Genomic DNA, 25411 nt, shown 5'->3' with positions numbered 1-25411 from the left:
GGAGGAGAGAGGAGGCAGAAGACGAGGAGAGCGACACCGCGGTGGCGACGCCGAACAGCTGCTTCCTCGAAGGAGAGATCCCGCCGCGAGGGAGCCCCCGGGACTGCCCTGGAACTGGAGCGCGGTTCTGGAGACGCAGACGCTGAGACGGGAGAAGCCCCGTGAGGTGACTCGGGGTGTCGCCGACACCTTGCCGCAGGGCCCATTGTTGCCGAATTCCAGAAGAAAATGCTTCAGAGACGGCAAAATTGTGCAAAGCTTCCCGAAGAACATTGCACATAGAAGAGCCTGCTTATTTTAATAACAACTTAAGTGTCATAAGTTTCCTCGTGCAGATAGGTGGTTTTATAGAAAAAAGATGTTGGCTCCTCATTGCGGGATGTAGTCCATTGGTTCCTTAGTTAGTTCCTATCCTTACAGAATGAAGAGAAGTATAAAATACTTCAAATGGATTGCATTTTGCGAAACGGAACCACTAGCATTGCAATGTTGCGAAGATTGGGCAACTTCTTTTGTCTTGGAGGAAAAGCCCGATTATCCAGTAATGGTTTCTATTTTACTCGTTAAAAACTGTGAATTTAAGACAAAAATTACCATCTAAATTTCATAGTTTTTCACGATTTCCGCAATTTTATTGCAAAAGATGAAGTTGCACAATCTTAGCATCATTGCAATGCTAGTGGTTCCTTTTTGCAAAATGCAATCCAAGTGATTCGTCAAGCTCTAGTGACGTGGTCGAACTAGCATGCGATACATCGCATTGATTAGGGCAAAAATCTCGGCATGTTTGGAATTTTTAGCAAAAAAAGGAGGATTGCTCCTACGCAATAATCTAAAGCATCATTCTAGACCAAAAAATTGGCAAAATTCAGAGACATGAAAGCAGAATAGTGTTTGGAAAAAAACCTCGCATTCGATACAGAAATCGATAGCTGTATCGAATGCGAGGTTTTTTTTCCAAACACTATTCCACTTTCATTTCTCTAAATTCCAATTTTTAGGTTTAGAATGATTCTTTAGGCTCATGCGCAGGGGCTATCGTCCTTTTTTTTTTACTGAAAATTCAAAATCTGCCAAGATTTTTGAACCAAAAGATGCGATATATCGCAGGCCACTTCGACCACTTCTTTTGAGCTTGACGAATCACCTTAAGGGACAGCAAAATTGGATTGCATTTTGCAAAAAGGAACCAGAAGCATTGCAATGGTGCTAAGATTGTGCAACTTCATCCTTTTGCAATAAAATTACTGAAACCATGAAAAAATATGGAAACGTGGTAATTTTTGTCTTAAATTTATAGTCTTCAGCGAGTAAAACAGAAACTGTTCATGGATAATCAGGTTTTCCTTCCGAGACAAAAGAAAGTGCACAATTTTGGCAACGTTGCAATGCTCTTGGTTCCTTTTTGCAAAATGCAATCAAATTGTGCAAAGCTTCCTGAAGAACTTTGCAAATAGAAGAGCCTGCTTATTCTAAAAACAACCTAAGTGTCATACCTTTCCCCGAGCAGATAGGTGATTTTATAGAAGAGGCAAGGATGCTGGCTCCTCATTGCGCGAGATGTAGTCCATTGGTTCCTTAGTTAGTTCCTATCCTTGCGGAATGAAGAGAAGTATAGAATACTTCAAATGAATTTCAAATTAAAATTATGGACGGTTTGACTTTATAATATGACGCTGTTAGCGGTGAAGGGCACATGGGCTCAAAAACTTCAAATTTAGTTTTAAAAATAGGAATATAGATAAGTGTTTTACGGAAATAGTGCAGTAGAAACCGCTTAAAAATCCTGGGACAAACTGAAGTGATGGCGTTTTGAAGCTCGTAGTCCCAAGAACTTATTTTAAGACAAAAATATTTGAAATTATAATCTATCATGTTTGGCGCACCAAACTTCCAGTTTAAAATGCAATTTTACGATCTACATTAAAGTAAACCAAAGTGCTCGCAACTCATTATTAGGACACTGGGGAGGAGGGTTCCTTGACAAGACTTCAAAATCCGATTTGTGAGAACCAATTCCAAGAGTAAAGAATCACTCTTTAGAAAAGTTCATCTCTTTGGACTTAGGCCCCTTTTCCCGTGGATCGTCACGCATGTAAATGGTGAAAAAATGAACATTCGTCCGAAAAATAATTCATCTGTTTTCAGGAAAAGACCACCGTCCGAAGAAGGAGCCGAAATTCCGAACTAGGAACGCAGTGCATTCGTGCGGACGGATTCGCCTTCGTTCGCCCATATAGGCAAAATGCGCTCCTACAAGCAGCAATAGTGGTAGCTAAAAAAAAAGATGCACTATCACGTAGCGGTCATCAAGCGGAAGGCGTTAGGATGCCACTATTTCGACGTTTAGGTCCGCTTTTGCCTACCTACTTATATGAAGGCGAATCTGATAGCCTCAAGAACGCATCAAATGGAGATGACAACGATTTCCTCATGATCCAGGAATTTTACCACCGCAAAACCTTGAACATTGTAGCGCGATGTCAAGACTTGGCCGTCGAGGCTAAGAATTAGATATTCAGTCCACGAAAAGAATGGCCACAATGTAGGATAAAGACCCTGATGTTGCCACATCTTTGAACAAAAGTCACCGAAGGTGAATCATTCGACAAGAAGTTCATTTTTTTAAAGATATCAACAGACAAATAAGAAAATCTCCGTCACCGTCATGTACAGGAAAAAATCTGCAGACCAACTTATTTAAAGTATAATTTAACAGCAAGTATGGTAAGTCAGCAGCCACAAGAAGGTTTTACATCGAAACGCTAGAAAACTATGGTAAACTGACCATACTGAATTTACGAAGGGAATTAAATAATTGAGAATTTTGAGAGGAAGCTTGTAAGCAGAGGCGGATTTTAAATTCAGATTTGGTAAAGATTTGTAGCCCAATTTTTTTTACATAGGACGACATTTTGCATGAAAATCTGTACTTATTGTTAGTTCTATACATTTTTTCTTCGGGTCTATCAATCCAAAAACCGGTTTAAAGTAGCTCTTATTCCTCTCTCTACAAGTAAAGATTTTATTCGGCTATAGATGACTGTGGCAAAGGCATACCTAGATGATGCAACAGCAGAAATGCGTATCTCGGTTTGAGACTTTGCAAACTTCATGTCATATTTTTATTTTCTACGGGAAAAACTACCTAAGGGCATTGCTTGAAAACTTCGGTGATTTTTAATCTCTGAGTAATGAACAACCTATGAAAATTTCACGCCTGGTAATGTTGGTTGTGTCTCCTTTTAAAAAATAATATACGAGCGGAGTGTTAAAACACTGCAACCGAGATAAGCATTTTTGCCAATATCACGGTCATTATACTTACAGAAATTATCTGCGAAGTTTTGAATCGTGTTAACTTCACGAGGAGTCACATCTGCCTGAGACGAAATGAAACCTTATGTTTGACAACTTGGCCTAGGGGGTCCATCCGCGCGAAAAATACCGGATGTTTAGATAGTCGTCATACAAGGCAAGGCGTGCGCAGCTTCCAAAAACAACTGAGAAGGAACGCCGTACAAGCAGTTGCAAGATGCCAACATTTGTTGGATAAAATATTTCATTTTGAGATAAGTTACGTATATATGTCCTCGATTATTTCAAAAATAGGTACTGGATCGGATTGCGAGTAAAATTCACAGAAAAATTCCACGCAGAACATTCACAAGTTTCCCGGAAAGTTCACATTTCAACGGGAGAAATTTGGCAATGTCTGAAAGTTTATGCGACGTTCTTCTTTCGCACGGCAGAAGACCTGTTTCATTTCGGTAAATTTTTTACTCGGACTCGAGTAGAAGGACAACGAGACGCGATGGAGGAAAGGTTCACACCAGTAACCAGTTTTTGACATTCCAGTCATTGAAATTCACACCATGACAACCAATACGAGGGTAGCAATTATTTCATTCGTGGATGGTACCTCCTCAATAATCTAGGAGTCAAAAACTGGACAGGAATAAAGATCTAGCACTACAAGCACGGCAATTTAATTTTTTACAAGAGAACGTTTGTGCGGATTCGTTTAAAAATTTTAAGGAATTCGCTTCGTACTATGCAGAATATTCACTGAAATTTGCATAAATGGACAGAGTTTAACAGAAAGGAACCAAGCCACATCAGCTATTGCAAATTTAATTGGGCAATGCATTTTTTTACGAGAGAACGTTCGTGCGGATTACTGTGAAACTTTTAAGGAATTTGCTTCAAAATATGGAGAATTTTCACTGCAATTTGCACGAAAATCCGCAGAAACCGTTTCCATGTAAAAAATTAAATTGCCCAATTAAATTTGGCAATGGCTGATGTGACTTGGTTCTTTTCTGCTTATATTAACGTGGTCCCTTAATAACGTTTTCATATTTAGGTTCATTGAGAAGTCATTCAGAGTTGGCAAACTTTAGAACGTCAAACTTAGAAAGAAGATGGCCTCGGGAGGGGGGGGGGGAAAGAAGAAATTCACGGGTTTTAAGGCCGACTTTTTAATAAAAGTCCTGGCTCCCTTGGAAATATCCTATTCTCTGATGCATCCCGGTATTTCCTGATTTTTCAAGTCCTAGACACCATGGCTCTGGACAACCATTCAGTCTACCTCAATTCTTTTCCCAGCGCACAATGCACCGGCATCAGGAGCCGGAAGACACGACACACCACACTCGAAAAGCATTCCGAGCGTATGGTCACCATCGCGCATCAATCTTTCAGCGCGATTCGGGGAGACCGGCTTTGCCCCTGGCCCTGTTCAAGCCGAAACCGAAAACAGAGAGGAAATCGGGAATGCGGCGAGCAAATCTACTAAGTCAAAACCACGCAGCGCCAATAAAAACCCTACACAGATAAACGGTTTTAAAACCACCAACATCGGGCCCTGCTGCTGGTCATTCATCGACAGTGACAATACACTAAACTCCCGCGCTGATGAAAAACACCGTATGAACTTTCCCGCGTTGCCACATTTCGATCGATAAAAACCGAATTTCCTGGTAAACTCGTGAATATTTTTCTTCCAATTTCTCATATAATTTTGTTGGTAATATGATCTGAAGTGTCTGAAAATTTCAAGGAAAAATATTCATAACTTTCCTCAAAAATAAACATTTTATCGAAGGAAATTTGGCAACTCTGGGTTGTTCGTACGACGTTCTTCCTTAGAGCGGCAGAAAACAGGACCGCGGAATGATGGACTGGATGCTGGATCTCCGGTGGCGATGACCGCGGCAGCTCGCAGCATCCGCACCTCCGGGCTCTGGAGCAGGTAGTCGGGTTTGGTTCTAAGTAAAAACAGCGGATTTATAATGGTTTTACTTGGGAGTTGTGCGGTTTTGTATCGGCGGGGCGGAGATGCCCAGATGCCCAACAAAGGACCACATCTGGTACTATTGTGGAATGGTCGAGATTCCGATGTGATAATGGTCAGAGGGATTCCACTAACGCCTCGCGTATAAAAGAAATACTACCACCGTGCAAAAGGAAAACGCCGTGTAAACATTCAAAAATTGCCAAATTTCTCCCAGGGTTGCCACAGAATTCAGAAAATTAAATTCCCTGACATTTTCCGAATTTCCTTGATACATTCACTGGAAAAAAAAACACATTGGATCGGTCCGGGCTCTTGAAAACATTGACAAGAAAAAATACCCTTGATTCAATCGGATTTTTGCTTATTGAATCAAAACGAAATTCGCTTAAATTAAGAGGCTTGATTCTTGATTTAAGATAGATTCTGATTGAATCAAGAGTACTTTTTCTTGTCGATGTTTTTAGGAGTCTGGACTCTAGATCCAATGTGTTTTTTTGCCAGTGTTTTGGTGAATTTTCCTGACAACTGGACAAATGCCAGATCGTTAAAAAGACATGGTTAGAAATAGTATTCAGGCAAAAGTTGTAGTTCGAAACGTCAAAACCACTCGAGAAAACAAATAAAGGCGACTTGGCGATTTTTCACTGACAATTCGGTCGTTTTCCCCGACTTTTTATGATTCCCTGACATTTTCCGGGTTTCCCTGACTGTGGGAACCCTGTTCTCCCTGTAAGATGATTATTTGAGTGTAGAGCTGCGAATATTTGTCCTAGAAATTTTCAAATGCTTAGGGTTTGATGCATAAAATCTCCTGATTTCTGAAGGAAAAAATTTACTGGGCTTCTAGAGAAATGCGTACTACATTGACAGACGAAATTTAACTTGGTGTGGATACTAATTCGGCGCGTATTAGCCTGCGATGCGTGAATGATCGACTAAAGCTACACTCCCATTTGAAGCTGTGGTGAATCGATTATTAAGGTGTTCGTTGCGATCACCATGTTGATCGATCCTTGCCCATAGCGTTAAATGACAGATAGATAAATCGATATATCGCAAAGCACGCCACGCCACTGCCGCGGAGCCAACGCAACCACCTAATTCCTGAGACTGCAACGTCTAGGGGTAAAAAAATCCGCAATCAATAAATCAACAATAAAAGAGCAACGCTTGCGTTTCGCGAAATCGGGACGCCGAGAGCCACCCCACTCGCGAAAAGCCCCTTACAGACGGAACGAAATCCAACCGGCCGGTGGGTGACTAATCCCTTTGAAGGGCGGTCAAAGTTTTGGCGGGAAAACGAAAGCTTGAGCCGTCGATCGATACGACAGCGCAGCCGGTGGTGCTCCGCTGAGGGAAAACCACTCAACTACCGCTGCAACCCCAACACAGATACGCGGTTCCTCCCGAAATCGTCCGGGGGCGAATCGATAAAGAGTAAAAGCGAAGATAATGAGCCGGAGTCATACACGCTCGGTGCAGCTGACTTGCTCGGCCAAGTGCCATCTGTTGGGTTCTCGCGGGGAGGGCCCCGCCCGGCGGCGCACAGTGGACCGAGCCAATAGGGGAGGTCGGACAAAATTTGGAAACTTTAAACGCTTATAACTCCGGTTATACAAAACTTTGAGGTCCTAAAAGTGGTTCCAATGGTTTCCTCGTGAAATTTCCTTCATAACGCACCCCTTGAAATTTAAAATGTGAGGAGATAAACATCAAAATTTGCAGTTTTGATAAAAAATGTCTCGTCCGACCTCTCTAATAGACCCGGTCCACTGTGCGGCCGTGCCACGGGGGAGGAGGGCGCCTCTTCCTCCCCCCCCGCCTGTCTGCGCCCGTATCATCTCGCACTCCGGGAGACCCTCGTTCGGACCCCAGGGCCGCGTCCAAAGCGATTCGATTCGATTTCAGGATCGATATTTTGTGACATGCCTTACGGAAATTATGTTGCGGATCGATATTCGAGTTTCGATCATTAACATGGTTTTCAATCAATGATGGTTGGGAGGTAGCGTTTCGGCGACTGGAGACTGCGCGATAGTGAATGGAAACTTACTCGGGCGCAGGAGACGAGGTTTTCTCAATGGTCCTAGAACAGCTTTTTAGAGGACGAAATAAAAAAACTTTGATCTACGGTGTTTAACTCTGAAAAAATTAAAGATATTCTTGATTCTATCAATAGGCTTATCAGAAATTCTCAAGTGAGCTTTCTGGTGATGTAAATACTGTTGATCAGAGATTTTTTTTTATGTATTTTCAGAATGACAATTACACTATTGTTTAACTTTATTTCTGATTAGATTATATCAAAACCTTCGAGGTTCATCCATAATTTAACTTTCATGCTTCCAGTTCCTTGACTGTGTTTTGCTGTTCCCTAACTCCTAAATTTTAGAATTCCCTGCACTAACTTTTCCCCAGCCTTCGAACTAAGCATTCCAAAAAAAAATATGTTCTTCTATTTCGCAGACTCTTGCTAAACTTTGGGCGAAATATCCAATACTAGAGATTCAAATTATGGAAGAAAGGCACTGAGAAGTCGTTCCTGCTCTTTCGATTTGCAGTATACCGCGGCTGAAGTTACCAAGCCATGATGCGCTATGCGCCTAAGACCCTTATTTCACGACCTATATTGCGCTTTCGCTTCATAAGACAGGGAATGCCTCCTTGAAATGATGACTAAACTTCAAACGAGACGACACACTCGGAGACTTAAACGCGAGGATACGAAAAAAGAGGATACCTATGAATGGGAAAATGACTATCATTGCGACCTATATTGCGCTTTCGTTTCGTAAGACAGGGATGTCTCCTTGAGATGATTGCTTAACTTCAAACGAGACGACAATCTCGGAGACTTAAACGCGAGGATAGGAAAAAAGAGGATACACTATGAATGGGAAAATACTATCATTGACTTACAGCGCGCTTTCGCTTATCGTAAGACAGGGATGTCTCATTAAAATAATTGCTAAACTTCAAACGAAACAACAACCTTGGAGACTTAAACGCGGGGCTAGAAAAACAGGCGATGCGCTATGAATGAAAAGAGACCGTCATTGACCTATATATTGCGCTTTCGCTTCGTAAGACAGGGATGTCTAATGATTGCTGAACTTCAAACGAAACAACAACCTTGGAGACTTAAACGCGAGGATAAGAAAAAAGACGATACGCTGTGAATGGGAGACCACTTGGAAACCTCGCTCTGTTCGACCATTATGTTTCTATTGAACAGCTGATAATATTCATCGCGAAGATACTCAATTTCTCGAAAAACAAGGGACAAGTCTTTTAATAACCGGTCGAAGGATTTTCCGCATTGATCCCGAAGGAGCCTTTCCTCTATCTTGGTAACCCACAGGTAGGCCTTTTGTCTACTCTAATGAATGCAGGCCAACGAAGCATGATTTGTTCGCGCCACGTGACTTACAACAATCTTTTCATGAGAATTCAGTCTAGAAAAGCGACATTTACGAGAAAATCGAGCGAAAACGCCCTCTGCAAAATAAGAGGGATAATAGAGAGAATTTAACTCTTGGAAAATGAAGGTTAAAAACAAGTTGTTTTTTTCCTCTTCGTTTTTTTTACTATTAAAGATGAAAAGCCCGGAGCATGAGAGAATGAGCGGACTAAATTATGCAATAAGAAACCACTAGTTCTGACTTTCTTATAGAAGCGCCTATCTGCATCGGAAAACAAATGTCACGCATGTGGTTTCCGAAGTGAATCAGGAATAGTGGTTCCAAACTGCAAAATTTAGTAAAAATGATGTTTTGGGATAGTTAAAATACCAGTTAAATCCGGTGAAACCTATCAAAAAGTTTAAAGTGCACGAGGAACATCTGGAACATCCCTAGAACTCCCTTCCTCTACACAATATCCGTTCGAACTTTTTGTAATCCGTCGGCCCCATGAATATGTAACCTACACTCGATTACCTTCGTCTTTAAACTTCGCTGGGGATCAGACACGACGTATTGTACCGCGATTGTACAATGTACCACCGATGTACTGGTTCTACGATCAAAGACGAAAATGTCCCTCATTTTAAAAGATTATTGTTGATTTAAAAGTTCAAGTATTGACATTTAAATCGAGCGCTCATTCGGTTTGGTTTGCTCACATCCAGATGCAAAAAAAAGTAGCAGCTGCACAAAAAAACGTGGAGAGATAATCGTGAAAGAGGTGGAATTTTTTTACAGTTTCCAGCGTGAGTTGCCAACAAATCGTGCGTGAGGCTTCGAAAACAATCAGTATACTCGCAGAGCATAACAAAGACTCATTTGGATGATTTAAACTTGCAAAAAGTCCAAGTCTTCTCCATAATCTTTACTTATTCGCGTATTACTTAGATGCATCAAAAAAGTTGAACGTATTCATGCTATAAGAAACTATGTGCAGATGAATTGGATTAAAATGTACTACGTGCTCACGATTAGCGTGATTCATAGCTCCTTTTGACTTAATTCATTTGAACATGGTTATTTTAGCATGAACACGTTCTAATCTCAGCCGTAGGTAAGGTATACGGACTCGCAAAAGACAGAGACCAACCGTAGACAAAAAAAGAAGTTATGGAATGTTTTAAGAGAAACTTACACTTCGTTCGAGTAATCACAGTATTCCCAATTCGAATTGTACGAGCTCTTATCCGTGTAGTAGTAGTTGGCCATAACACCAAGATGATACACAAACTACCGAAAATTTAGTAAAAATTTTAGGAGTGAGGACGATTCACATTCACTACTGCCCATCGTAACTATTAGCCGGTCGACGAATCAGCCAAAGATGCTAAAAAACCATCGAAAAATAACCACTTCACGATCTCAAAAGCTAAAGAGCGATCGAGCTCTCAATTTTGGGGAGGGTAAACTTCACAAAAACTAAAATTTCAGCCTCGCGAAAAAGAACACGATTAAGTCGCGAACGGCAAAATTAAGATAAACTATCAAAAACTGGAAAAAACTAGGCAACAAATTTCCAGAATTGCAACGAGGAGAGGAACAGAAACTCGACGAGGATGACGGACAGGCTCCGTGGAGGGCGAACTTTGGTTTCACTGCGAATTCCCACGTAAGGGTGAGAGGAGCCGGGAGGATCGAATTCTCTTTACACACTGGCGAGGCCTCGGAGGATGTGTTGCAATCTGCAGTCCCGAAGGCACCATTGTAATTCAACCTGGGGACCGGCCCCGAGAGAGAGACGAACGCAGCGAGAGAAAGAGAAAGAGAGAGCGAGGAGCGGACGGGAGGGGAAGGGGGTGTCCGCGCGGAGAGGGATGAAAACACAGGGTGATTCCGATGGTAGATAGGAAAGGGGCATGCACGGCACGGCACGCAGTGGGTCGAGTTAGTGGGGAGGTCGGACAAAGTTTGGAAACTTTAAACGCATTAAACTCAGTTTATACAAAACTTTGAGGTTCTAAACAGGGTGTCTACTGTCTAGTTTTTTTTATCTTTTTTCATCTTGGGAAATCCTGATTTTTCCTGATTTTTGACCGCTACATTTTGATTTCATAATTTTTGCAACTCCTGATATTTTGCGGAGAAAAATTAAAATTTCTGCATGAGCGTATGCGAAAGCATAAAAAAATCCGATCGGACAGCCGACTTTTCTCAAATCCGGGTTTTACGACCGATTTTTGACTGCTGAATCCTGATTGCATAATTTTTCCAGATCCTGATTTTTTTCGGCGAAAAATTGGGAGAAAATTTGGCGAACGTAACTTCAACATACTCGATAAAAAAAATCCGATCGGACGGCCGACTTTTCAAATCCTGATCTTACGACCGATTTTTCTTCAAATCCTGATGAAATCGGGATTAAATCCTAATTGACCTTAAGTCCTGATAGAATCGAGAAAATCCTGATGCTAGACACCATGCATTGGTTTCCTCTTGAAATTCTCTCTTAGAAACACCCCTTCTTTAAAATGTGGCGATTCAGACATCAAAATCCGCAGTTTTCGTTAAAAATTTCATGACCGACTTTCTGATTGACTCGGTCCACTGTGCGGCACGGACGGGAATAAAGGCAGGAGGCTTCGCGCTTCGGGGAAGGAAAGCGCAAGATTACCACCGCCCCCCTCGTCTAGCGCGCTCTCTTCTCTTACCTTCATGACGGGAGTGTTTCTCTTTCTTTCATGTTCTTCTTTCTCTCTCTGCTTGGGATTACAATGAGGTTTAATTACGAGGTTTTTAATCGGAACCGAGAGGGAGACGACGATGACGATCGAGTCGTCAAAAGCTTCGCATGACAGGAAGAGGGGGCATGTATCCGCTCCGGAAAAACCTCGTAAGGAGATTTCGTCACCTTCCGGCCAAAGCATCACAAGCGCCATGCGACGTTTCAAAATTTCCGCCGCCATTCAATTTTTCTACGGAAATTGTTGGTTGAACAGGGTATCTACTATAACAGGCTGGCCTAAATCATATTTTTACAATACTTTTTCAGTATTCCCAGAAATTCATACTCCTGAGCAGAAAATTCGGACTGTTTTAGTGCCTCCAATTGACGAATTCGATAAATTCAAAAATTAGAATTACTCGCTGAAATGGACAACAATACACAAATGGTAAATCCGGACCATCTTACAGAATTTCCGCACTTTTTCAGTACTTCCGTACCGCTCTTACCTAGAGTACCTTTAAAGAGAGTATGGCCATTTCTGTTCCGGTTTTCATTGCGCGAGCGAATAGGCTGACACGATGCTCTTAGGCGTAAATAAACAAAGAAGATGGCTGTTATCAGCAAGCAAGATTGAGTTATGCACATCTTACATCCTCCTGTGATAAAGGTGTAAGGCGGTTTAACATAGTTTCGTGTTTTTTTCGTGTGTTATCGTAGATATGCTAGTTTAAATTGTACTGCCGTATAATTGAAATTTTTGTCACATTAGCTTCTTATCGATGTTACGGTGAGTCGCCATCTTGTTGTTTATTACGGCCCTAAGAGCTCATGAAGCCTAAAACTCGTTGACAATCAAAAAGCGGATCAGTTTCCTGTAGTAAAAAGATACGAATGGCATACTCTGTCTATAAAGGTACTCTACTCTTACAACCACGATAATAATTTTTCTGTAAAAAAAGAAATGGCGGCGGAAATTTTAAACGTCGCATGCGCTTGTGATATGGTTGTGGTGACTCCCAGGACTTCAGAAATGAAGTTGAAAGAAGGCTTTACCGCGGCACACAATGGATCGAGTCAATTAGAAGGTCGGAATGACATTTTTTACTAAAACTGCAAATGTTAATATTTATTTCGTCACATTTAACTTTGAGGGGTACTCAGAGAAAGAAAATTTCACGAGAAAACCAATGGACCATTTATAAAATTTTAAAGTTTTGATTTAACGCAGCTATAAGCTTTTAAAGTTTCCAAATTTTGTCCGACCTCTCCAGTGGTTCGATCCACTGTGCGGCAGTGACTTTAATTGTCCGATTGGTCCGACTTTCCCAGTGATTCGATCCACTGTGCGGCAGTGACTTTAATTGGCCGATGCGATGCTCGAGATTAGCATGTTTAATTCATTCAAGGCCGAATTAATTCCAATTCGCGCTTTTTCCCAAAATTAGGATTCGCAGGCGGTGGATTGGGCACCGGTGCGAATATGGACTGTCAGGTTGAGCAAAAACGACATATGTCATGGGGCATTCGGGTGGACTCATACGTCGTTTTTGCGACCGCTGCGCGAAGATAGTATCAGTATGAGAATTTCCACGCTGAAACGACAGGTGACATGAGAGGCACTGGACGACTGTGATGAAGAGAGCGCGAATTGAAGAAGAACGAAAGGTATTTACGAGAAGAATAGCAGGTTTATAGCCTTCCAAACTCATGAACACTTATGTTTCCAGCTTAGACATAAGCAGGGTGTCTACTAAAACAGGCTGGCCAAAAATCAGTACTTTTCCAGTACATTCCCAAGAAATTCAGTACATCCTCAAAAGAAAAATTCAGTAATTTTTCAGTACCTCCAATGGACGAAATTCGAAAAATTTCAAAAATTTGATTTTCTTGCTCAAATTGCGACAAAAATGACAAAATTCCGGACCTTCTTGCGTAATTCCGCACTTTTTCGATGCTTCCGGACTGCCCTAAAAAAATCAGTACTTTTTCGAGACTTTCATGGAATTCCGGACTTGTAGACACCCTAATGAGGAGAATCAACTGATGGAGAAGCTGCAAAACCAGGGGTCTTGGCTCACAGCTTTACAGCTTTCTTGTCAGAAGTCGAAAATTGAAAATAAGGCACTTTTGAAGGACTATAGAACGGCTACATCCATATAAAGGTGTGACCGCAAAAAAAAAAAAAAAAAAAAAAAAAAAAAAAAAAAACAGGACTGCATTTTGCGAGAGAGAACAACTGTTTCTGGCTCATTTTAAAAACCACATACTCGAGGTTCGTAAGCCACACTCAGCAGCAGATCGTATACATTTATCAAGTTCACGCGTGGAATCCTGAGAAAATGTCAATGAAGAGTTTTGAATTATGAAACGATCTTATTTTTCGCCCGTGGAGTCATATGAGCCTCGCACCGTCTCCCTGCTGAGCTGCAAATCCCTTGGAAACTGAGCCTTTTCCTGCGTCACCAGTCAGTATCTTTGTCTGCCCCACAAGCATTCTTGGAAGTTCTACGTCGATTTGTCCATTCTTTCTTTGAAATTTCGGATCTAATTTTAAAATTTTGTTTTCCGAAGAAAGGCCGAATTTGAAGCTGTAACTCAACACTGGAAAAAAACATTGGATTGGATCTAGAGTCCAGACTCTTAAAAACATCGACAAGAGAGAATACTCTTGATTCAATCGGATTTTTGCTTAAATCAAGAACCAGGCCTCTTAATTTGAGCGGATTTCCTTTTGATTTAAGCAAAAATCTGATTGAATCAAGAGTATTTTTCTTGTCAATGTTTTCAAGAGTCAGTACTCTAGATTCAATGTGTTTTTTTTTTTCCAGTGTAGATGAGATCTCACGTGGTGACTGAACGGGCTGCATGAGAGGTGACGTCATTTTTGAAGTGTCTTTGGACGTTGGAATTTTTTTCGTCTAAAAAAATGACTTTTTTTTGGTAATATGTTGAGTTGTTTAGGGTTTGAAAAATTTTAGGTACTATATTTCAAGACAGCAATGGTGTGGAAACTTAAAACTTTTTTGAATACTATTTGGAAACTATAAAGTGAGCAACACTGACTTAAAATTTGAAAATAAATTCTTAATAATCTGGCGAACATTTCAAGAAAGTTTCAAGGCGTTCTGTACTCAAGTTCTCTGTTAAAAAGAATAAAACATGAGAAAGAGATGGGCAACGTGAATTTAAACGGCATTTAAACAAAAACATCAAAATTAATTTCCCAAAAGAAAAAAAAAACATAAAAATCCAATCAAAGGACGACTCATTAAAGCATGTTAAAGAAAGATCTTACATATCATTCTCGGATACCTAATTTTTTTGCGATTTCGAGGGTCGGTAAGGTTGTAATACATGTAAATAATACAATTCTCGGAAAATTGACTATGTCGCGATGAATATCTGAAATGGTTTACTTTATCGGCACAACAGGCAACGCTGAAATTAAGTTGAGGTACGAGAGAAGCAATCAAAGCTTTAGGACGGATAAAATACGAATTTCATTTTAACGTCTGGATGCAACTATTCGGGCTCCGTGGACGCCCGTGTTGCATATGTATGAAAGTGAAGGCGTTTTGACTTCAGACACTAACCGCCCCACCAACAGCGTTCAGGGAAGCGAGTCAATAAGAGGGGTCGGACAAAATGTGGAAACTTCAAAAGCTCATATCGATGATACGGAACGTAGAAGTTTTAGGAGTGGTTTCAGTGAATTCCTCGTGAAATTTCCTTCGCCGGTATTCGTAACGAAATCTTTAATACTTTTTTTTAAAAAAAAAAAATCGAGAATTTCAAAGGCTCAAATCCGATCGAATTTGGCAAATCCTCGAACGCATTTCGACACAAACTCGACGACGACGTGCTAAAGAATTAAGAGTGCCGTATGAACATTCGAAAGTTGCAAAAGTTCCCCGAATAAAACGTGTAATTTTGAAGAAATTTATGCATATTTCTCCTTGAAATTTTCAGAATTTACAGATAAAATCTCGAAAAAAATCTTCTTAAAAATTGGAAATGGCAGGAGTCCCGCAAGGCTCAGTTCTAGGCCCATTGCTATATTTACTGTTTACCTCAGATATTCCCGCTCCAACCAGAAAATCCCTCTTAGGAAAGTATGCTGATGATACTACGTATTTGTCTAGCAATAAAAGTCAGGAATTAGCTACACTTGAACTTGAAGATAACCTTCAAAATTTCTATAACTGGACGAGTGAAAAAGACATCAAACTTAATTGTGCAAAAACTATTTATAAGATATTCTCTAACCGTAGTATCAAGGACATTAACATTATATTCAATAAAGTCCTATTAAAACCTTCAGAAGTGGCCAAGTATTTAGGTATACACCTAGATACTAAGTTAAAGTGGAAGGAACACATAAAAATCAAAAGAGAAGAATGCTTGTTCAAACTTAAAAAATTGTATTGGTTAATAGGTAAAAAATCTAAGTTAAGTATTAGTAATAAGCTTCTATTATATAAACAAATTGTACGACCCACATGGGCATATGGAGCTCAAATCTGGGGGTGTGCAGCACGGTCCAATATAGAAATTTTACAAAGAGTCCAAAATCGTGCTCTGAGACAGATAGTCGGAGCACGATGGTATGAACGTAACTCTGATATCCATAGAGACCTGGGGATGGAGACCGTCTCGCAATTTATAACTAAAGTTGCAACCAACTATGAGAGACGGCTCCATCACCATCCTAACACCGAGGCTTTACTATTACTTGACAACTCAAATGAGTTTAGACGCCTCAAACGGGTGAAACCGTGGGAACTGGCCAGCCCCTTGGTTTGAACCATTAATTTTAGTAACCAATTATTTCTAACCATTTAGATAAGTTACAGACTACCCGGTCGTTTGTACTCACACATTTATTTTGAATTTAGAAACAAAGTGTATAATTTCATTGTGAAAGTTCGCTTAACACTAATAAAAAAAAAAAAAAAAAAAAAAAAAAAAAAAAAAAAAATTGGAAAAAAAATATTCACAAATTTTCCTGAAAACGCGTGGTTTGTCGAAGGAAACTTGGCAACGCCTGAAGGCTCACATGGCGTTCTTCCTTAGCACGGCAGAATGGTGCCGTCAAGGGCCTAAATTAATCCCATGTATGCTGCCGACGATTTTGAAACGCCCTGTATCGATCGACTTGACCGTGTCTCGGAACAGGTGTACCCTCTCGAGATACCTTTCTTAATTTTCCGCGATTAAGTATTTCAATAATTCTGGGATATCGATTCTTTCGCAGCTGACTTTCATCTCTTATCCTACAATAACAAAACTTACAATAATGAGCCGAGGAGACTGCGAAGGGGACGACTACGAACGGAATTTCGAGCAAAAATGTTTGATCGATAATTGCCTGGAGCAAGGAAAGTTTTCCAGTCGAACACTAATTGACTGTGAAGAGATATGGCACGACTTAAAGGAGGTTGGTTTGGTACCTCGTCTGTTCGGATGATTTGAATGTTCGCATAGCGGAAAGAAATGAGAGCACTGCAGTGTTCGAAACTTACAGGCGCCAACGCGCCAAAGAAATCGGCCATGGCGCCTAAAAAATGGAGGATCTGTGCCAACGTGGCCCCTAAAATTCCCCCTCCCCCCTAAAAAAAAATCCTAAATTTTCTGTTGGGTGATCATTTCGACGCATGACGCCGGTTTCTAATTTTCCACAAGATGCGCCGTGATAAATGGGCAAAAAGTCAATTTGGCCCCTAAAATTCGAGCTTGATGGGCCACTTGGCTCCTGAAACTCGAAGGTGAGTTTCGAATACTGACTGTGAGGAAATATCCAAAAAGTTCTTCGTAAATAAGGTGGCTACAGAACAATCGATATAGTTCCAGCGGGCTGATTATTGAAATTGACGGACAAAGCAATAGACAAAAGAGACATAGGGAGTAAGGAGCGATCCTGTGGGTTGAAATGGGTGGTTCCTGTAGACTAAGGAAGAAAATGATGGATTAACTACAGGTATGGATTACCATTGGTAAGTCTCATACCGACCTCCTTTGTCCATTTCAACCACCTGATTCCATCGATAGGATCCCTCCATATCCCTTTTGTCTTCTGTGTCTATAGCTTTGTCTATCAATTTTAATAATCGGCCTGCAAGGATGGATCAAGACGAGGGATTTAGTTCACACCACACTACTTTCCCTTCAGCATCAACCTGAGAGGACTTTAAAGCGAGTCCAAATTCTAGGTGCATCAGTCAAATTGGTTCTACTGCCTCGGATTTTAAGAAAAAAGAGGAAAAAAATCATATCATGACAAACGCTGACAAACGAAAATTCCATAGAAATAGATAGATGCATGCACTGTAGCATCGTATTTTGATGGTTTGGACTTGTCGATCAAAGAAATATAGAATTTAAAACCATGTAGGATGGCGTCATCCTCTCTGTTTGCGGGTGGCGCATTCCTTCTACTCTCGTCTTATCTTTCAGTGACAAGTAGAACTTTTACTGGTTGCTGCACGAGCACTACCGACGATACTTCACGAACCGAATGAACCTGGAGGTCATGCTGAGAAGTTCCAAAAGGCTCCATCGGAATCGCAAAAAATGTCATTCGGATCATGAAACTGACTGAAAAAACCCTTAATACAGCTGCCACAGAATTTAGAAAATGAAATTCCCTGACATTTTCCTGATTTCCCTGACAATTGAAGGAATACCAGATGGTTAGAAAGACTTGATTAGAAACAGTTTTCAGGCAAAGTATTTTGTTTAGAACGTCAAACCCATTCTAAAAAGGAAATATAGGCGACTTAAAAATTTTTCCCTGACATTTCTATCACTTTCCCTGACAATGGAGATGTAGCATGTGTGAGGGATTTGCGATTTGACTATGTGTTCTTATGTAAAAGTTCACGAGAAAAACGAGGGTGCCACTAGTTTTCTCTGAAATCAACTCCCAAGCTCATAAAAAAAGCTCTCAAGTTGGGGCCAAAATGGAGGGGATATCCCACCCTACCCTGAAAGTCCACGTCTACATCAAGACAAACTCTCCATGCAAAGATAGGGAGCAAATACATTGACAGTGCTGCCACTTTATTTGGGGACTCCAAAACTGAAAACACGGCAACCCTGCTAATGTATTTGCTCCCTATCTTTGCACGGAGGGTTTGTCTTGATGTAGACGTGGACTCTCAGGATAGCGTGGGATATCCCCTCCATTTTGGTCTCAACTTGAGAGCTTTTTTTGAGCTTAGGAGTTGATTTCAGAGAAAACCAGTGGCACCATCGTGTTTCTCGCTAACTTTTACACGAGAATCAACAGTCAAATTGCAAATTCCTCAAACATGCAACATCTCCATTGAAGAAATACCAGATGATTAAAAATACATAAGTAGAAACAGTTTTCAGGCAAAGTATCTTATTCGAAACGTCAAACCCATTCTAAAACGCGAATGTAGGTGACCTAACAATTTTCCCCCGACATTTCTATCCCTTTCCCTGACAATTCCGGGTATTCCCTGATTTTTTAAAATTCCCTGACATTTCCCGGTTGTCCCTGACTGTGGCAACCCTGCCTCGAATACCCAAAACTAGCACTGAAGCTCTGACATCTAAGACCTAACCTCACAGCAAAGAGTTTTCTTAGTCATTGAGCACTTAGACCGCGGTTAATTCTAAGGAGGGCAGTGAGCTGCGACCATCCCTTAGGACCCAGACACGCGAGAACCATCGAAGGGGCTGTAAAGGGGCTCCTATTGCCAAACCTGCTCCCCTGTGAACGTGAACTCGAGGCTATTAGTTCGCCCTCAGTCTTCGAAAAAAGGGGACGAGCGGCGAATGGTGATTCAATAATTGTGTCAGATGCTCGCCGCGAGTGGCTACCGAGAGAGGAGGGAGGGAGAGAGAGAGAGATGAGGAGAAAGAGGAGAGGTCTCTCGTCTTTCCCAATTTCTTAGGCAGCGAAGAACCACCGCGAGGCATCACCTGCCGCCGCCGCGCCGCTCAGGCAAGCACAAGACAAGATTGCCGTCGTGCCGCCGGCCTGGGGGACCAACAGCTGTGCGCTGCCCCCTCCCCCCTGAAAGGCACGTGCCCAGATGGACTCGTTATTACCGAGCGAATCCAATTAAAAGCCTCCCCAGTGAACTGGCATCCTCGAAGATGGAGATGAAGACGCAGCCTATGGGCTGGGAGTGGGGAGGATGGGCAAGGGCTGTTGCGATCTTCAGGTGGAATTGGGGTGACCTAGGGGCACTAGTAGTAGTGGCTGTTGGAAAAAAAAATTAGAAAACTCGTAAATTTCAACGGGAAAATGATTTGAAAAACTGTTGAGATAACGAGGTAGGAGACCCTCCTTGTTCTTGATTAAGTAAAAATGCCTACTTGCAAAACACACTGCAAAAGTTCGATCATACTAGCCGAACGTTTGCTGTTCCATATACCTCCAACCATTCAATTTTTCAGAGCGAATGGAGATGTTGCATGTGTGAGGAATTTGCAATTTGACTGTTGATTCTTATGTAAAAGTTCGCGAGAAACACAATGATGCCACTGGTTTTCTCTGAAATCGTCTCCCAAGCTCAAAAAAGCTCTCAAAGTGAGGCCAAAATGGAGGGGATGTCCCACCCTACCCTGAGAGTCCACCTCAACATCAAAACAATCTCTCCATGCAAAGATAGGGAGCAAATACATTGACAGGGCTGCCACTTCATTTGGGGACTCCAAAACTGAAAACACGGCAACCCTGCTAATGTATTTGCTCCCTATCTTTGCATGGAGAGTTTGTTTTGATGTTGAGGTGGACTCTCAGGGTAGGGTGGGATATCCCCTCCATTTTGGTCTCAACTTGAGAGCTTTTTTTGAGCTTGGGAATTGATTTCAGAGAAAACCAGTGGCACCATCGTGTTTCTCGCGAACTTTTACACAAGTATGAATGGTCAAATTGCAAATCCCTCACACATGCAACATCTCCATTCGGTTCCTGAGATCGAACTCTTTGCTTGAACCGAGAATCGAACCGATAAGAGAAGTTCGATCACACGAAGCCGAAAGTTCGATCACACGAACCGAAAGTTCGATCACACGAACCGGAAGTTCGATCACACGAACCGAAAGTTCGGTCACACGCCGGCCACATCGTAAAATCGCGGTTCGCGAGGTTACAATTCGATTACATTTTGCAATGAGGGACCGCTACCTCTGGCTCCTCCATAAGAGAACCATTCTGCACAGGGAAACCAATGGCATGTATGTTGTTTCTAAAATGAACCAGAAATAGTGGTTCCTTATTGCAAAATGTGGTCCACTTATAGGTGATGAACATAATCCATTTGCTTTCATTCACCTATCGACGAATGTATCGATGTATCGATCGGAAGCTAACGAGGGGGTACCTTTACCTCGCGCAGGATCCCTGATAGCTTTTCAAAACCAAAATCGAGGATTTTTCAAGAGTTCTGAACAGTAAAATCATGTAATTTCAAGGATCTTTCAAGGACTCTGACAAAAATTTCGAGTGCTTTGAAGAATATACAAAAAAATTGTACATGGTTCGTGCAATCTCAAGATTAACAACCAACAGAGACGGATCCAGCAATTTGGCAACATCGGATTCCCTCTATTTAAACCTATGTTAAATAATCGATTCTTGTCGGAGCACCTGGGCCTTCCAAGAATCGATACATTTCCATAGGTTTAAATGGTAAAAACCAAGGTTGCCAATTTGCTTGATTCGCCAATGCAAGAGGAAAGAGTGCAATGAGGGACTGAGCTGGTGGTGCTAAATGAATTTAATAGTTTTTGTTATTATTTATCTACTAAACCTTCCTCATTTGTTTTCCTGAAAGAATTTGCTTGGTAGCACTAAACAAAACATTAAAAAATTAACCGTTGCAAATCGGTCAAGTGAAAAATTCAAGCACTTTTTAAGCATCTTTTAAAAAATCAAGTAATGTCAAGGCCTTGAAAAAAATTCAAAATCGAGCACTTTTAAAGGCACTAATGTAGAGCCATATTTTAAATACCTTAGAAAATGCTTTGATAATAGAAGTTTACTCTTTCTTTACTTTCATTTTCTAATAATTATACATGAAGAAGTAGAAGTTAAATATACAAAGGACTGTTTGAAATTTGTGAAGACCCCAAAATAAAGAGAGAAAAAAGGCCCATCTTCTGACCGATAAAATACAAAAGCAGATGGAGTAAGTAAAATTCAAGGACCTTTCGATAAGTTTGGGCAAAGTTAAAAAATTCAAAGACATTCCAGGACTTGAAACTTTAAAGACAGAGTACACATGAAAGTAAAGCAAAATATTTTCTAAAATTTCTCAGAGGACGTTGGCCATGCTCACACAATCTAAGTAAGATCATCTTACATATTGTCTCAAGTGGTTTGATCATCTCATTCTATACTAAAGGGCTTCCATACTTATCTAATTTTAAATGGTGAATTCCCTGAAGGAAAACTATGGTTTTCTTTCACTTTACTTGCAATTCTTTTGAGAAAAACTAGATTTTTCATCGATACAAACCTAATTTTTTTTCTTTTGCTCGAAACTTCATCGCTGCAACTAGACTGCAACTTACCCTCAAAAAATGATTTCCAAACAAAGAAAGAGGGTGGTTCTGCTTAATAGGATTGATTCCCTAATTTTCTCCAAGATAGTATAGTTCTTGATGAATCCTAAAAATTCCTTGATTTACCAGGCTTGAAATATTGGGGACAAAAAGCTTCACATTTTCTTTAAGAAGACATTTAATGCATTTGTACGACTAAGCAGGTTGTAACAATGGTGTCAATAACTTTTCCTTTAAAGTTGGTCAAAAATTTTGCTTACTTATTATTTTTTGCACAGGGATGAAAACACTTCCTAAGAAACACATCGGTAGCTATCTCTGAACTGGCTTTAGAAGATACTCTTAACATCAAGTTTCTGTTTTCCCCTTACAAGCTGATAAGTGATGGGCTATTACACACTTTTCCTTAAGCGATGAAGATTCAAAAATGTTCCTAACTCAACTCATTGACGACAGCATCACATGCTGTTTCATTCAACTGTTCGTCCACTTTTGGCGGATGAAAAGTTTGATAGTCTGAATTGGGCTTATTAACAAGATAAAAACTAGGCATGCCACACTCAGCCAAGGTTTCATAAAAATGAGTTAAAAATTCAACCTAGTCTTCATTAAGCCGGGAAATTATGCCTTTTAGTCTGTACCTTCTGCCAGTGGGTATGCCAAATGAAATGACATTGACCGATACCATCTTCCCATACCGGGCAATTGTTTCCGTCTTTCCAAAAATGCATAAAATCTTGTAGGGATAGCATGAGAAAATTTTTTTTTACTCTTCGGAAACAAGATACACTCTACTACAAGTACGGACGAAGGGAATTTTAGAAAATTGTCGAAACGCGTAGATTTGACAGCGCCCAATGGTACGACTGCAATGCCATATCGAAAACTTGTTTATTTTCTGTTCTAAGAGTGGGTCTAGTCAATTATGTTTTATTTCTTCATGTTACTAGTTAGGTTTTTTGTTATTTGGGGCTTTATCAATTTTTAAAATTCATCTGGTAGCTTACTGAAACTACCAGGATCTGCCAGAACCTCACTTTGAATTGCGCGGCAAAGACAGTTCCACTTGCGACGTCACTCAATGGCCTAGATTCTCAGCGCTGCCACTTTGGCACCCCGTTTGTCCATACCTGTATTCTAGTAGAGTGTACCTTGCTTGGGAAAGTAGGTTCACACGGGGGGGATGAAATTTTTAACCTAACTTCCAGGGGTAATGGACCATATCAGTCAAATGTATGCCGTTGATTTGCATATTCAATTGAGAAAAAATACTCAACAGAGAAAATGGAGTCATTCACAGGAAGAAGTATGCAGCCAACCATACGTATGAATTGGAGAGGGATGAAGAGGCCTGGGGAAGAAAAACTCATCCCTTGAACGTATTACGGCTAAGGTCTGGTATGGTTAGATGGTACTGCATTGACCGAGCTACTTGAAATATTTTTCAGATCAGAAATTTTAATCACAGTCAAAAATTGATTAATGATTATTTGGCGAAAAGTGAGCGACCATGCTATGCACATTTAACTTTCAAAAACAAATGGGCATCGGTGAAACTTTGACAGACCGTCAACAGCTTCTAAAATATTAACCAGCGAATTTAACCATTGATTGCAACCACACATTTCATGGAAATATCTCTGATGTTCAGGCAAAGATATTTCCGTCAATAGTATCAAATTGGGTAATACTTCAAGAAGGGACAGCTGGGAACAATAAAATAATGTGGCAGAATGACTCAGGCAATGCAGCTGTGACCTGGAGCTGAAAGCCAAGAGGACTATTTTTGAAAGTTGAAGCATGGTTTGCTTCAGATACTTATCAAAAGAGGGAGGGCCACCTCCATTATCGCGCACAAGGTTACCAGTGGTACTCAACTTCCCTATCGTTACAGCTCACTATATCATTACATTCAGTACGTGAATAATCAGATAAGAGGTTACTTATTTGACAGTCTTCCACTAGGCTGCTTAGAGTTTTGATAAATTATATGAAGATCTTAATCTGCAACCTGAAAAGCCTATGACATCGACTGAAATACATATGTGAATCCACTTGGCTAAATCTTGAAGTGGGCAATAAAATGCTAACAAGAAATTCCAACAATTATTACTACTAGGGTAAGAACATCAGTCTTAAATCGACTATCATGTTCCAATAAATAAAATGGATGTTTACCTGCTATGCTGGTTGATCATATAATGCAACATTAGGCAGAGTTTGTTCCAGAAATTGACAGGATAGGCCTGATTAGGGATTATAAAACAGTGCTGTATGCACGATTACATTTTACACCACTTTAAACCACACGCGTCAGTAATAGCTCTTTGGAATCACACAATTAACTCTGAATTGCACTCAAAATCCATTTGATTCGAAATAAAACAAAAATAATTCACATTTTCGAAGCGGAGGACCACAACAATGAAATGATTTGGTGAACTGTAAACACACGTACGCACACATACGTACTTTCACACACACCAACAGAAAAGGCAATTTTGTTTTTTGTGGTGAATCAACGATCAGCTGTACTTTGGCGCTAAAATAGAACAAAAGAATTTCCGAGAATCTTTATCACGATTTTGTCAAGAACTTGGAGTTTCCTTCTTCATTGTAAAAAATCGTAGTTTTCTACTACGCCGCCGTAAATTGAAATAAAGCATGATGGTGTGATAATATTGACGGTTGAAGTGTTCAAATTTCAAATGATTTCTCACTGTTGGCAACACTCTTTTTTGTCGTTATCCGCTCATGGCCCAACGCGACTTTGAAGTCGTGTCCAACGATAAGAAATCATCACACCCCAATAAATTGGTTGAAGTATATTGATTTAAAAATCCAAATTACTTGGCTACAATTATCGAGGGTCAAACGGGTGGGGTATGTCACTTTTATTAGATCCTCAGGATTCAAATGCGGCATTGTGACGGTTAATGACAGTTGCTTTATGACATTGCGGAAGCTAAGCCAGTGCTGATGTTGCCTGAATGCACTGAATAATTGAAATCAGTAGTGACGCTGCAGCATTATCTTCAAAACTAAGTCAATTCTATTGAGCAGAATTGGTAGATTGGCTTTTAAAAAATTAAAACTGAATTTTGCGAGGTGTTCAGTTAACAAATTTACCTGACAACGAACTAAATCTTAGATTTACATTTCAGTATAAGTTGGCAACAGCGCAAGCTCAAAGCTTCAAGTGTTTTCGAAGGCCGCCACTAGAGCGCAGCAGCATATTGGCTCCACACCACAATCCTCTGATTGGTTAAATTGTACCAATCGAATCAAAGTATCAAATCAATACATTTGAATTAAAAGCGGGAAAAGTTTGGCCCGCAACTTGAACAAAGCTTTACACCGAAATTCGAAAATTTCAAGGGTGTCACTTTCGAACCAAAATGATGGGAGAGTTTCGGTGAAAGATTCAGATTTTTATAATTT

The 25411-nt window shown here is 40.6% G+C and overlaps 1 protein-coding gene across 3 annotated transcripts in view; it reads right to left on the bottom strand.

Moving 5' to 3' along the window:
- Myb (proto-oncogene like protein Myb) overlaps positions 1-24628 on the bottom strand; it is a 71843-nt gene extending 47215 nt beyond the window's left edge. Inside the window, exon 1 of one of the 3 annotated variants that reach the window (XM_019041132.2) lies at positions 24149-24628. In XM_019041132.2, the coding sequence (XP_018896677.1) occupies positions 24149-24180 (32 nt within the window). In that variant the 5' untranslated portion in view covers positions 24181-24628. Of the gene's footprint in view, positions 1-9898; positions 10091-24148 lie in introns of those variants that run through there. The other 2 variants (XM_019041133.2, XM_019041131.2) reach the window with 2 other exon arrangements.
- Positions 24629-25411: the final 783 nt, after the last annotated feature.

Source organism: Bemisia tabaci, chromosome 8 (genome assembly GCF_918797505.1).
Source record: "Bemisia tabaci chromosome 8, PGI_BMITA_v3".
Taxonomy (NCBI): domain Eukaryota; kingdom Metazoa; phylum Arthropoda; class Insecta; order Hemiptera; family Aleyrodidae; genus Bemisia; species Bemisia tabaci.
This window is presented reverse-complemented; position numbering and strand designations above follow the sequence as displayed.